This window comes from Tamandua tetradactyla, chromosome 2 (assembly GCF_023851605.1).
Source record: "Tamandua tetradactyla isolate mTamTet1 chromosome 2, mTamTet1.pri, whole genome shotgun sequence".
NCBI classification, from domain to species: domain Eukaryota; kingdom Metazoa; phylum Chordata; class Mammalia; order Pilosa; family Myrmecophagidae; genus Tamandua; species Tamandua tetradactyla.
The window spans coordinates 180,864,137-180,878,437 of record NC_135328.1 but is presented as its reverse complement, the minus strand read 5'-3'; the positions used below and the strand labels follow the sequence as shown (position 1 = coordinate 180,878,437).

General features: G+C 44.2%; 1 protein-coding gene across 1 annotated transcript in view; it reads left to right on the top strand.

The window, feature by feature from the left end:
• Window positions 1-14,301, top strand: part of CFAP57 (cilia and flagella associated protein 57) — a 112,082-nt gene that overhangs the window by 84,893 nt on the left and 12,888 nt on the right. The window contains exons 18-21 of the mRNA XM_077149997.1: window positions 699-842; window positions 5,664-5,780; window positions 7,084-7,218; window positions 7,319-7,462. Coding sequence (XP_077006112.1) covers window positions 699-842; window positions 5,664-5,780; window positions 7,084-7,218; window positions 7,319-7,462 — 540 coding nt within the window. The remainder of the gene's footprint in view (window positions 1-698; window positions 843-5,663; window positions 5,781-7,083; window positions 7,219-7,318; window positions 7,463-14,301) is intronic.

Here is a 14,301-nt window from a genome sequence, read left to right as displayed (position 1 = left end):
GTATGAATTGGGAATTTTTCTAGGAAAAATCCAAAGCTCTCTTCAGATTCTCCAGGGGGTAAGGGGGGATGAGGGGCATGTGGTTGACACAAAAGAAGTTAAGACCTCCTGAACAAGTATTGCAACAGCCCCCTAATGGTTCTTCCTGCCTCCTTCCCCTCTCACTCCCCACCCCCAACCTCTGCCCCCTACCAGTTTAGTAATCTATCTTCCACACTCTGCAGAGTACAAATGTAAAAATCTTTTAGTGGCTCCCATTACCTGCAGCAGGGGAAAGCAAATACTTTCTGTAAAGGACTAAACAGTGAACATCTTAGGTTTTGTGGGCCATTGGATCTCTGAGGCAGCTAACCAACTCTGCTAGTGTAGCAAAGAATCAGCCATATACAATATGCAAATAAATGAGCATGGCTAAGTTTCAGTAAGACTTTACAGAACCAGGTAGCAGGCCTCATTGGTTTACCAACTTCTGGCCTACAAGACACTGTCTGAACTCTAATCCAACGGTTGAGACTCTTGCCTTCCTCTCATCCTCATTTCTTACTTCCCCCAAGAAACGAAAAGGCCAGTGCTGTAGCCAAGTGGGGAGACAGTCAGCCCTTGAATCCGCAACCAGAAGAGATGTCTCCTCAAAGAGGATAGTCTCCAGATTGATATCCTTGGTGATGTCTCTCACTTCTTTCCCATCCCACTCCCAGGAGAAGCGAATTTATGATCTGAAAAAGAAAAATCAGGAACTAGAAAAATTCAAGTTTGTGCTTGACTACAAAATAAAGGAGTTGAAGAAGCAAATAGAACCTCGAGAGAATGAGATCAAAGTAATGAAGGAACAGATACAGGAGGTGAGATGCCATCTGCGACTCCCTGTCCTCTCAGACCCTTCCCTTTCTCTGTCTCATCCTGACTATTCCTGGCTGGCCTGGGGAGAATAAAAGAAAGCCCTCCTCCGAGCTCCACTACACGCTCAAGGTGAGTGAGGTCCCTACTCCGCTGCTACAAGGAAGGCCATGACCCAACAGGGGTGCAGCTTGTACAATGCAAAATGCTTTGGGATTTTGCTTGCTACAGGCCCATCAAAAGGGCATCGGCAGCTGTTGGGCCTTCAGCCACTAGAGGGCAATGTGTACTCAGCCAATGGGCTATCTTACCAGAAATTCCACCCCTCCCACTTCAGCATTTTTTCTCAGACAGGAAATGTTGGTTGGGGCCCTTTGGAAGGCCAAAATATGTGAAACTTTATCTGATAAGGAGTGGGAAACCATCAAAGACTTTTGAGTGGGAGAGCGGCATAATTGAGTGTGTATTCTGGAAAGCAAACAGGATGGAGGCAGAGAGGAGAGAAGTTAAAAAGCAAGATCAGTTGGTCTGGGACTCTTGAGAGTCCAGAGAGGCATATGTGCCACCTGCCCCCTCTCTGCCCACCTCCTGTGCCCCATACACATTGCACCTCCTTATGACATGTTTCTCTGTCAGCCTCCCTTCAATGGTCAGAAAGCAGCTGAGAGTGGGGTCCATAGTTGATATGAGAGTGGGGTCCATAGTTGATATGAAACAGAATTCTCGATTTTCCCCCAGAATACATCCAGCCTTCTGTTTCTCAGTGCGCGGTACCATGATCTACCCAGTTGTTCAAGGTAGAAATCATCACCAAGCTGTAGCTACTCAATGACCAAACGGGTCTCAGATCTAAACACTCCTTCAACCCCTGCTGCCGTCGCCCAGAATGAGCCTCCATCATCTCTCTTATGGTCATTGCTCCAGCCTCCAATCTGGTCTCCTCATGGAGTCCTCCAATATGCCCCATTCCACCTGGAATGAAATCCAAACTTCCCACCAAGGTCTGTAACGCCCTACATGATCCATCCACTACCCACATTTCCAGGCTTATTTCAAGGATCCTTTTCCCTGCTCCAGACCCACTCACCGGCTTTTGGACACTTCCTAGAACAAGCCAAGTTTGTGCCATCTTGAAAACTGTGCAATGCTGTTCCCTCTGCCAGAATGCTCTTCCCACAGATCTTCAAATGACTGGCTTCTCTCCATCCTTCAGGTCTGAGCGCAAATGTTGTCTCTTCAAGGAGACTTTCCTGACCACTGTATCCAAAATAGGCTCCTGCCCTCCCCACCTCACCCCTCACCCCCCCATTTTCTCTAATTGTGTGTGCTGAGCAAGGATACCAAGTAAAAAGGTGTCAGAGAGCAGAGAGAACCCAGTGAAAAGTGGATTCCCCAAGAGCTAAGGTGATGCTGGTCTGCACAGTGAAACTTTTTCTCTAGAAGGCCCCATAAAGAAACCAGTAGTGGAATCAGTCCAGGGGCAGGGCCAGTGAAGGTATGTCCTTGTGGCGATGACTTTCTCCCTGACCTCTAGGATGAGAAAGGACATGCCCGGCTAACCACAGAGTTACCTCCTCTGTGCCTCCTGCCTTTCTCAAGGGACTTCAGGACCCAATAATGGCAGTCTGAGAAGAGGAAAGAAAGGTCAGAGGCCCCAGAAGCCCTTTCACTCCACCTACCAGAAGGTCATGTGCTGCAGGTCCCTGAAAATCACTGCCACATTTCTTCCCCTTCTGCCTTTGATTATTTGTTAACTACATTTAGTGCCAGGTCTACTGTTTACTAAAGCTCAGCATACGTCCCACTCCAATATACCTGTGGAATTATTTACTTTCCCGTCAGTAACAAGAGTCAGCGATGGCCTTGATTGTCAGCAGGAAGTATGCCTACACTTTGGGAGGGATTCAAACAGAGCCCCCTCCTACCTCGTGCCCATTGCTGCCTACGCTGATATCTGGGCCTGGTTCCTTCACAAGAGGCCTCTAACTTTGGGAAGCAGAGACAACCTGAGAGTAAAATATTTTGGCCCACCTTCTGCTGATCTCTATGAAGTTCTTTTTCCCACAGGAAGGAAGCTTAAGCCCTCAGGTTATTTGTAGAGCTGAGATGCTCTGTGAATGAAAGCATAATGCTTCCAAGATTCAGGTACCTCCCACCATATACTTTTTTTTTTTACATGGGCAGGCACCGGGAATCGAACCTGGGTCCTCTGGCATGGCAGATAAGCATTCTTGCCTGCTGAGCCACCATGGCCTGCCCTCCTACCATATACTTTTGCAGCTTCTCTTTGATGATTCAGGGTCCTTCTTTCCTTCCTCCAGGAGGAGTTCCAGAACCTTGTCATACTCATTTATTTGTTTATCTAGTGCAGGATTTCACAGTCTCAGCACTGTTAACATTTTGGGTGTATGATTCTTGGTTACAGGCGACTGTCCTGTGCACTGTACAATATTTAGAAGCATCCCTGGCCTCTACCCCATAGATCCTACTAGCAATTCCCCCAAGATGGGACACCAAAAATGTCTCTAGATGTTTTGCCTAATGTCTGCTAGGCGCAGCTTCCCACCTCCAGTCAAGTCCCACTGAATGTGATGAACACATGGAAAAGTAGATGGATTTCCACACAGAGAAAAAAGATGCTTGTTCCCGTATATTAGGCTTGTCTCCTGGGTGTTCAGCCAGCTACTCAAATGTGACATAGTTGACCATTCTTCTATGAAATGGATTATTTTTATTGTTGAGTGGTTTGAGGCTTCACCTAAAAATGACAGTAGAGGTAAAAGGATACATTTTCTTTATAAAACAAACCTATACAGTCATTGCTGACTTAAGATTGTAGAGAAAGAGGCACAGTCAGCTGTAGATGTGCAGATCCCTGCAAATTGAAGAAATCCCTTCTGTCTTCCACAGCATGTCCTGGATCTAAGACCCCATCATCTCTTGCCTGGGCCACAGTGGCAACCTCCTGCCTGGTCTCCCTGACTCCAGTCTTGCTGTGTCCTGCAGAACTTCTGCATTAGCCTTCTAAGATGCAAATCAGATCCTGCCGCTCCCTGGGTAAAACCCATCAGTGGCTCCCCCCAAACTTCTAAAAGCCGAACTTCTTATACCAGGGCCTCTGTCCCAGGGTCCTTCATGACTCTGCTGGCCAACCTCTCCAGCCCTTCCTCCTCATTCCTCAAGTGCACCCCTTATGTAGCTACCCCACCCCACTTGTAGCTTGCAGAGATGCACCAGGTTACCCACCCCTTTGGTCCTCTTTGGGCATGAGTTGTTCTTTCTTTCTGGAATTCCCTTTCCCCACTTTGTCCACCTATATCTATTCCTTCTACCAAACCCAATTGAAGCATACCCACCTCTGGCCTGTCTTCCCATGGCCGCCAAGCCTGATTTGGGTGCTGTCTGTTCACCTCCTCTGTACACACACAAGACTCTTTTTTATCTCACCCACAGCATTGTTTACCCCTTTATCCCACCTTAACTTTGAATTTACTTTTATCTTTATCCTCCTGGACCTGAGGCTTCTTGGAATCAAAAACTACCTCGATCAATTTTATATACCTATGTGCTTATGACAGCTTGCCAGCCCTTCCTAATGGACACATTTTTCCTTTAGCTATGAGGGTCGTCCTATTCTGGCTGGCTGTGTGTTCTCCAGCAGGTGGCTCTACGTAGTTCTGCCAACATTGCACGTTCATCTTATCATTCCTCTTCCAGAAGGCAGGTTTTTTCAGGCTGTCCTCATTTCCCTCACTGTTGCTCCCCTGTGCTCAATACTCCTGCCATCCATCCAACAAATACTTATTGAGTACTTTCTTTATGTCAGGCATTGTGTCTAAGAGCTACTGTCTATACAAAATGCTTCCAATAATGAAGATAACATTTTTCCAAAAGCTGCCCATTCCAGTGTCCAGAATGTGGATGTGACTCACTTGGGGCCCCCTAGTGGAAGGAACCTTGAAATCTGACTAAATTTCAAATAAGGATAAATCAGAGGGACTATTCCATCCAGCTGTGAAAAATCCCAGTGAACTGTCCCATACCCCAAAATAGCCAGTGAATCTTTCTACTAACAGAAGTCCTAGTGTCCACAAACATTTGGGCAGGAATTAGATCGATTAAAAGCTTACATACAACTAGTTTCATCCTAATCTGAGAACTCTGGTTGTTATTCACATGTCTTTGTTTAATACAAATGCAACAATGAATAAAATACCTTTCAGAAGCTCACTGTTGGTTTCTTATTTTTCCTTTGAGAATGGGACACTCGCCTCAGTTACACTTAATTAAGACATTTTCAGCAGAATGATGAGGCTGAAATTCCTTCTTGGCTTCCTCTTTCCTATTTTATGTCTTTTATTGGGAATATCTACATGCTGCTTTCTCACACTTTTCTGTTTTAGAATTGACTCTGGTGGCTTGTGGCCCCAGAGAGTCAAGATTCACTTATCTAACTTCACAAAATAGGCAAAGGAGGAGCTTCTCTGCAGAACCATGACTTATATTAGAGTTGGGGTAACAGTACTAGACAATTATGAACTTATGATGAATTCAAGAAACAAAGTAGTTAGCATGTTTGAAGGAAAAGGGGAACTAAAAGAGACAGATCTAAGCTGTTTGTAGTCTGGCCACAGAAACAAATGATGGGTTAACACTGGCAGTTTGGGGGGATTGTGGGGAGTGGGAGAATAAGCTTTTAAGATCACAAGGAGTAAGAAGAAAGGTTTCATTTCAGAGACATAAGTGGGAACTGGAAAAGAATTGCTCTGGTATCAGGAAACAGTCCGATTTTTCCTGTGTTCTTGTTCTTCTCTCTTTTCCCTTAGATGGAAGCTGAACTGGAGCGTTTCCATAAACAAAACACGCAGCTGGAGCTGAACATCACAGAATTGTGGCAGAAATTAAAAGCCACTGATCAGGAGATGCGCAGAGAGAGACAGAAGGTGTGTGACTTTTCAGAGTATGGCAGCTCTTGGATTCAGGATCTGGCATCTGTCTGCAATGAGCAGCTGGCATCTAAAAGACAGAAGCAGCCCATTGCTGAGATACATTTCCCATTTTTCATCTCTTTCTTTACCCACTCACAGCACTGCCTGATTTCAGGCCCATGCAAATTTACATGACTGAATCCACCTGAGAGTATGAAATGACTTTGGGTAAAGTGATCAAGGAGGTGGGAAGCCAATTCATATCCCTCAGGCTGTCCTGGGAAAAAAGCATGCTCAAAGAGGTTATTTGTATTCTGTGGTTAAAGGCTTACCTACCAGAAGCCTTTGGTAGTAATTCTGCCAGAGAATTACTAAGGCCAGAAGGGCCTCAAAGATCACCTATTCCAGTCTTTTTATGTTATAAATGAGGGAAGTAAGGCTGGAAGTATTAGGAGGTTAAGAAACTTCACCCAGTACCTATAGCTAGGTAGTGCATACAGATAATACAGCCCTGGGATCTAGGTCTGGGTTCAGAATTGGCCAGTACCCTCACCCCCTAGCACAGGACTTCCATGATGTTTGTTGGATCAGATGGAATGTTTCTACCCTCCACATTAAACATCACCTCTGTACTAGGTGATGCTAGAAGCCAAGAGTTGCAAACGTAAATGGGCACGGGATTCTGCCCTGCAAAAACCTGGGTGGCATGTGCATAATAATTATAATGCAATAGAAAATTGTTGAGTATTCTAAAGGCCTATGGGAGCAAGGAGAAGGAAAGAGTCTCTCTAGGTCAGAAGTTGGGGAGACAGAGGAAGAGTGATGGCAGAGGAAGGGTCTAGCCAAGTTTGCAGATAAGCCAATCTGCCTGGTTTTGTGATTCTTCCCTTTAGTGCCCCTTGACTTTCAGGAAGGATGAACACTGTCTGAGCTGATAACAGGGACCTACAAGAGAACTGATAGCATCTGTCTTGCCTCAAAGAAGAATATGGGTCATGACTCAAGCTTCCTTTCAGCTTTTAGGGCTTCGGGCCCTGAAATGAATCCAGAGCCAGGAAAGGAGTCAGCCTTGCATAGCCTGTTACATAGGAAGCACCACATGGGCTGTCCATGCCAGGTGCACAGGAGATTTAGTGCATCCATCTCTCAGTCCTGTGTCCATTTAGGTCTCTGTGCCCAGTGTGGCTCCTGACAGTCAGTTGTAAGTGCCAGATAAGGTGTCCTCTTCTCCCATTCTGCTGCCATTACTTGTACCTGCAGTCCCTGCCCTGACACCTAGAGGTTTACAGTTCTAAGAAGTAAATGCCTCTGATTCCAGGAGCGGGACTTAGAAGCTCTGGTTAAACGATTTAAGACAGACCTTCACAATTGTGTCGCATATATCCAGGAACCTCGGCTGCTGAAGGAAAAGATCCGAGGTCTCTTTGAGAAGTATGTGCAGCGGGCAGACATGGTGAGCTCAGTCTCTGCTTCCCCTGCTTCCTTCCCCTCCGTGGTCTCCCTCCCAAGCTGAGTGTCCACCCTGCCCCCTCCCTACCTCACCCCACCCCCAGGTGGAGATTGCAGGAATGAACACAGACCTGCAGCAAGAGTATGCCCGTCAGCGGGAGCATCTGGAGAGGAACTTGGCCACGCTCAAGAAGAAGGTGGTCAAAGAGAGTGAGCTGCACCGCACTGACTATGTTCGCATCATGCAGGTACCTGCACAGCTGCCCTCAGCCATCTCCCTAGAGCCAGGGTCTCAGGGATAAGAGCATATCGAGGGCACCTCCCAGATTCCTGTCCTCAGGGCTTCCCAAATATCCAAGGGACCCACTTGCTTTCCCTGATGTCTTCTCTTTGGCTTCTCTTTTCCTCTGACCTCCCAGAGCTCATCCTGGCTGCAACCACTGCCCAGAGCCCCACCAAAGGGTTTCCAAGGTACTTCCACACCTACTCTTTGCCCCACCGATGCCCATCCAATACTCTTTCCTCTAGCTTCACAGCCACTGCTGTTTTGTGTCTCTACCCCATCTTTCTCCTGCGTCCTGCCTCACTCCTCTCGCTGGCCCCTGTTTCCTCTGGACCTTTGTCCAAATCATTTTAGCTCTTCTGAGTCACTCTTTCCCCACCCCCCTCCTCTTTTTCTAACTCTTATTTTACCTTACTTTGTTTTGCTGCTTTTTATTCTGCTGTTCACACCTCTTGATCCCTGCTGAGGACCTTGTCTGCTCTGACCACACATTTCTCTGTGCCTCCTCTGACTTTTCTGGTGTCTGGGGTCCTTACCCTCATCTCTTGTGTCCAGACTAACCATACCCACTCTAAGAGTCAGCTTCAGGCTTGGCTTTAATGAGTTCTCCACACTCAGTTTCCAGGAGCCTTCATAAGGCTTCATAATGCCTGACCCCATTACTGCCTCGCCTCTTCTTAAAGGTATTGATAGGACTGCCAGTCAGGATTCTTTTGCCAGATTGCAGTCTGGGTTTCAGTATAATCTGAGGCAATTAATATGAATTAATATCAAAAGAGAACATCAGAATCACATTTATAAGCCATGTACCTTTTTTATGTTTGCATTTCTTTAATGCCACAGAGTACTTGAATGGGGTTAGATGGTAGTTAGAGTGAAACAAACAAGCTCCCAATTTGGCCATTTCATACACAGCTGGGCAGAGCACACTGCAATTCAGTCCAGACCCAGGCACAGCTGGTCTCATGCCATCTTAAAATCAGCCTGATGTAGGATAGATGCTCAAAAATGCTATTGCCCTTCCCTTCTTCCAAGCAAAGGAAACTATGCAGGAACCATAGTGGAAATTCAGTTGGAAAAGTGCCTAGAAGTCAGTCGCTGTTAGGACCAGGGATGCTTGTTAGATGGGAGGGGAGTGGGGGGGAAGGGAAGGAAATAGGACGATTGATTCCAGCCCTTCCACAAGCTGGTGGGTCCCAGGCTTCTGATGCCTCTGTTTGCATTGGTCAGGAGCTGGCTGGAGCTGCATCTGCAGATACCAGGGCCCAGGAACTTCAGTCCAAAAGGCTGAGGAATGCCAGGGCAGACTTGGCATCTGAGAGAAACTCATTAGAAAATAACTAACAAAATAGGGTCACAGCTAAATGTACAAATTTTAAAAGTGTTTTTGTGTGAGGAAGAACTAAGGAATGTCATTACTGCAGGGTGCTGAAAATAGATGGTAATTAATATTTTAAAATCTCACCTTATATGTGAGACTAAAGCAAAAAAATGTTTATTTGGTACAAAATCTATATTTTGACTAGTGCATTTCCTAATGTAACTTATGTAGATAGCTTGATTGAACACTGTAAGTACTTGGAATCTCAGGTAGGACATGAGATTTTGTTGGTTTGTCCAGAGTGATGCCCCGATGAATCCCAGAGTGATTCGATCAGTGAGTGGCAAAGTATTTGCAAAGTCCCCTTTGGGGAATGATGAGAACGGGGAGAAATTCAACTTCCCCAAGTTGAATTCTTGATATTCTCAGAAGCAGTGTGGACAACCAAAGCTATAGGCTGAGCCCCCAGTCTTGGGGTTCGTTCATATGAAACTTAACCCCACAAAGGATAGGTCAGGTCTACTTAAAATTTAGGCCTAAGAGTCACCCCCAAGAGAGCCTCTTTTGTTGCTCAGATGTGGCCTCTCTCTCCAGCCAACACAACAAACAATCTCACCACCCTCCCCCTGTCTACATGGGACATGACTCCCAGGGGTGTGGACCTTCCTGGCAACGTGGGACAGAAATCCTAGAATGAGCTGAGACCCAGCATCAAGGGATTGAGAAAACCTTCTTGACCAAAAGGGGAAAGAGTGAAATGAGACAAAGTGTCAATGGCTGAGAGATTCCAAACAGAGTCGAGAGGTCATCCTGGAGGTTGTTCTTACGCATTAAGTAGATATCACCTTGTTATTCAAGATGTAATAGGCTGGAGGGATCTGCCTGAAAATATAGAGCTGTGTTCCAGTAGCCGTGTTTCTTGAGGATGATTGAATAATGATATAGCTTTCACAATGTGACTGTGTGATTATGAAAACCTTGTGTCTGATGCTCCTTTTATCTACCTTGTCAAGAGACGAGTAAAATATATGGAATAAAATAATTAATAGGGGGAACAAATGTTAAATTTAGTTTGAAACGCTAGTGATCAATGAAAGCAAGGGGTAAGGGGTATGGCATGTATAATCTTTCTTTTTCTGTTTTCATTTTATTTCTTTTTTTGTTGTCTTTTTATTTCTTTTTTCTGAATTGATGCTCTAAGAAGTGAGGAATATGCAACTAAGTGATGATATTGTGAATTACTGATTATATATGTTAATGTTTTAGTTCGTTTCTTAAATTTTTTTTAATTAATAAATAAATTTTTTTAAAAATAGGGTCACAGTTATTTGCATATTCAGACAGGAACGAGGGGCCTTCCCACTAGTGCATTCTCCAGCACACTTGCAGATATAAAAACAGAATTGATATGAAATACAAATATTTAGGGTACACATTTTTTGACGGCCTCTCACATGCCAAGCTCTAGATCAGCCATGGAAGATTCCAGAATGAACATGATGGTGTTTCTATCCTCAGGAAGCTGACAATAGGAAACTTGAGGCATACTTTGGTAGTCTCAAAGTCTGTACTCAGACCACTGTAGTAAAGCTATTATCGCAATAAAGCAAGTCAGAAGAATTGTTTTCCTAGTACATATAAAATTTTTGTTTACATTATACTATGCTGTAGTCTATTAAATATGCAATAGCATTATCTCAAAAAAACAATGTACATACTTTAATTTTAAAACACTTTATTGCTAAAAAATGCTAACCACTATGTGAGCCCTCAGCAAGTTGTAATGTTTTTGCTGGTCTTGCCTCAATGTTGATCGCTGCTGACTGCTTAGGGTAGTGTTTGCTGAAGGTTGGGGTGACTCTGGCAATTTCTTAAAATAAGACAACAATGAAGTTTCTGTTTCCGCTGACTCTTCCTTTTACAAAAGATTTATCCGTAGCATGCAATGCGGTTTGATACCATTTTACCCATAGTACTTCTTTCAAAATTGGGGTCAATCCTCTCAAACTCTACCACTGCCTTATCAGTGAAGTTTATGTAATATTCTAAATCCTTTATTGTCATTTCAACAATATCCACAACATCTTCACTAGGAATAAATTCCATCTCAAGAACTTACTTTCTTTGCTCACCCATAGGAAGCAGCTCTTATCCATTCAAGTTTTATCTTGAGAGTGCAGCAATTCAGTCAAATCTTCAGGCTCCACTTCTGATTCTAATTGTCTTGCTATTTCTACCATATCTGCCATTATTTCCCTCCACAGAAGTCTTGAACCCCTCAAAGTCATCCATGGACTTCTTCCAACTACGCGTAAATGTTGATATTTGTACCTCCACCCATGAATCATGAATGGTGAATCCTTTCCTTCCTCACCTCTCTCTGCCTTCATGGAGTTGAAGAGAATTAGGCCTTGCTCTCGATTAGGCTTTGGCTTTAGGGAATATTGTCACTGGTTTGATCTTCTATCCAGACGACTAAAACTTTTTCCACATGAACAATAATGCTGTTTCGCTTTCTTATCATTCGTCTGCTCACTGGAGTAGCATTTTTCATTTCCTTCAAGAACTTTTCCTTTGCATTCACAACTTGGCTAACTGGAACAAGTGACCTAGCTTTCAGCCTAGCTCAGCTTTCAACATGCCTTCCTCACTAAGCTTAATCATTTCTAGGTTTTAAAGTGAGAAACGTGCAACTCTTCCTTTCACTTGAGCACTAAGAGTCTATTAAAGGACTATTCATTGACCTAAAGCTATTGTGCCTCAAGCAACTGGAAGGCCCAAGGAGAGGGAGAGATGAGAGTGGCTGGTGAGTGTAGTAGTCAGAACATAGGTAACACTTATTAAGTTCACCATCTTACATGGGCATGGTCATGGCTTCCCCAAACAAAAACAATAGTAACATCGTAGATCACTGATCACAGATCACCGTAACAGATATAATAGTAATGAAGAAGTCTGGAATATTGCAAGAATTGCCATTAACCCAAAGACTCAAATTGAGCACATGCTGTTGGAAAAACGGTGCTAATAACTTTACTTGATGAAGGGTTGCCACAGACTTGCAGTTTGCAAAGAAAGTGAGGCACAATACAGTAGAGTATACCTGTACAAATAATCACTGCTAGATTATCTAGTACTATGGGCTCCATTATGTCTTAACATTTGAGCTGGACCTTGAAGCGTGAGAAGAGGGTGGTCAGGGAGCAGCTGGGGGAAGAGTTTTCCCGGCAAAGGGAACAACTTGAAGAAAGACAGAGAGGAGTGAGGCCTATGGAGTATCTGGAGGCCTGTGGGTCATCTCAGCTAGCAGACATGGGGGTCAAAGAGAAAGAACCCATTGGAACACAGGTAGTTTAGGGTCATGTCAAAAAGTGCTTTCTAACATCAACTGGTTCCATCCCCCTATCCCGTATTGTCTACAGCCCCTCCCAACATGAAAAAGTTAGAATGGGTACAGCCCAAAAGAGTGGGATAAAGATCAAAGGTGATGGAGTTATACAGAAAAGGTAGGGTTTAATAAATGAATTTGAGTGCTGAATCATTATACTGATATTTCTTTTAGTCTCTATTATCTTAGAGCAACTAGAAGTAAAAACCTAAAATTGTGAAACTGTAACCCATACCAAACTCTGGTATCTGTTCTACAACTAATTGTTATGATGTGCTTTGAAATTTATTGCTTTTTTGTGTATATATTATTTTCAAAAAAAATTCAATTGTGATGATAAAAAAAAAAGTATACTGAAAAAAAAAAGTGCCTTCTAGGCCACACCAAGAGATTAAAATGTTATCTCATGCACAGAATCTACCTAAGGTCTTTTTAATAGGCAGGTGTGTTATCTTTGTTTGGAAGGGGAGGGTCTAGGTATGCTGTCTTAATGTCTAAGACATTTAGAGTAGAAAAGATGAATAGAAATGTCAGGTTGAGCAGGAGAGAAGGTTGAACAAGGAATGAAGAAGCGTTCCAAGATAGTTTGTTTGTATAGTTAAGCAGATGATAATGCCATTGATTGTGGGTTCCAGAAAGCTCCACTGATGCAAGACTTCCAAATCCACAAAATAAATCTGTTGCCTGATTTTCCTCACACCACCGTATTCTTATAGACGTCAACCCAGGGTAGGCCTGTAGGGGGTGCTATAGAGCATCCCTTTCCCTTCTCCATCCTATGTAGATGTCTGTGAAAGGTGTGCCAGGATCATCCATGGTTTTGTCTGGGCCCCCTGGCATTGATCTCATACACAGTTTGTCCTGGACAGCTTGGCATAGAGCTGTATTTAGAAAGCTTTTTATGTAAACAGACTTTAATGTTCACCAGCCACTCTCACTTACATACCTCAGGACTTGGTATTTGATAGACCTCAGGTCCGATTTTCCTTGCAACAAATTAGCTAGCTGGGTGGGACTCAGAGGATTGGAGGGGCTTTTAGTAAGCCATTCTGACCAGAGAAAGATAGAAGACTTGGCAAGCCTGTTCCAGTTACATTTTTAATTCACAAAACTACCCAAAGCACAGTCAGATGACCTCATATGACCTCTGATGTCAGAACACAAGCCAAGCAGGGAAACACTCTTTGGGAAGTCCAGCTTGTATGTATCTATTGGGCCTTCCTTAGCTGCCATGCTATGTGTGGTGTTGGAATGGAAATGACACAAACAGGCAGTGAGAACAAAGAGCCTGGAGGCGGCAGCCATAGAGGAGCAAAGGACTCTGAAGATGGGCTCGACTGGATGCAAATCCCAGCTCTACCACTGATGCACTGCCTCAGTTTTCTCATATGAAAATAAGTCTGATACTTCCTCATGAGGCTGATGTAAAGATTTAAATGAGATAATGTGTGCAAAATGTTTGATACATTTCAGGGATCTAGTTAATCCTTGCAATTATCAGTACTATTGTGAATACGGTTATCAAGCTCTTGGTGCCGCAAATTCTGTTTGCTCCTTCTGGGTTTAGAACAGTCCTCTGGGTCCTCTGCCTCTCTGGGGCCTTCCTCACACTGAGATGGCACCACTCCTGGACCAACTGCTGGCACAATACTTCCTCTCTCTGCATCTTATCACATCTCTCCACCTTAGATCCAAGTTGGACCTCCCATGTCTGGCACAGTGTCCAATACATGTACGTTTTCGGGAACTGGTTCTCGGTTGATTTTTTTTTTTTTTTTGATGGATAGACAGAACAAGGAAATCTTGGCTGGGTTAAATCTTGAATCTCAGTCACACTCTAAGAAGGATTAAGTCATGGAAGTGCATTTTAAGTGACAGGCATCATAGAGGGGTCAAAGACAGGCAGCAGGGTAAGAAACAGGCAGTCGCATTAAAAGGTGCCAGCACCAGAAATCCAGTTGTGGGGACAGAGCTGTAGAGGGTGGAGAGTGGAGGGGCTGGAGAGAAACTGGGGCAGGATCTCCACTTGGAGCCATTGCAGTAGTAGAAGGGAGGGTAGCTGAGAGCTTCAGGTTATTATATAAATGCTCATTTA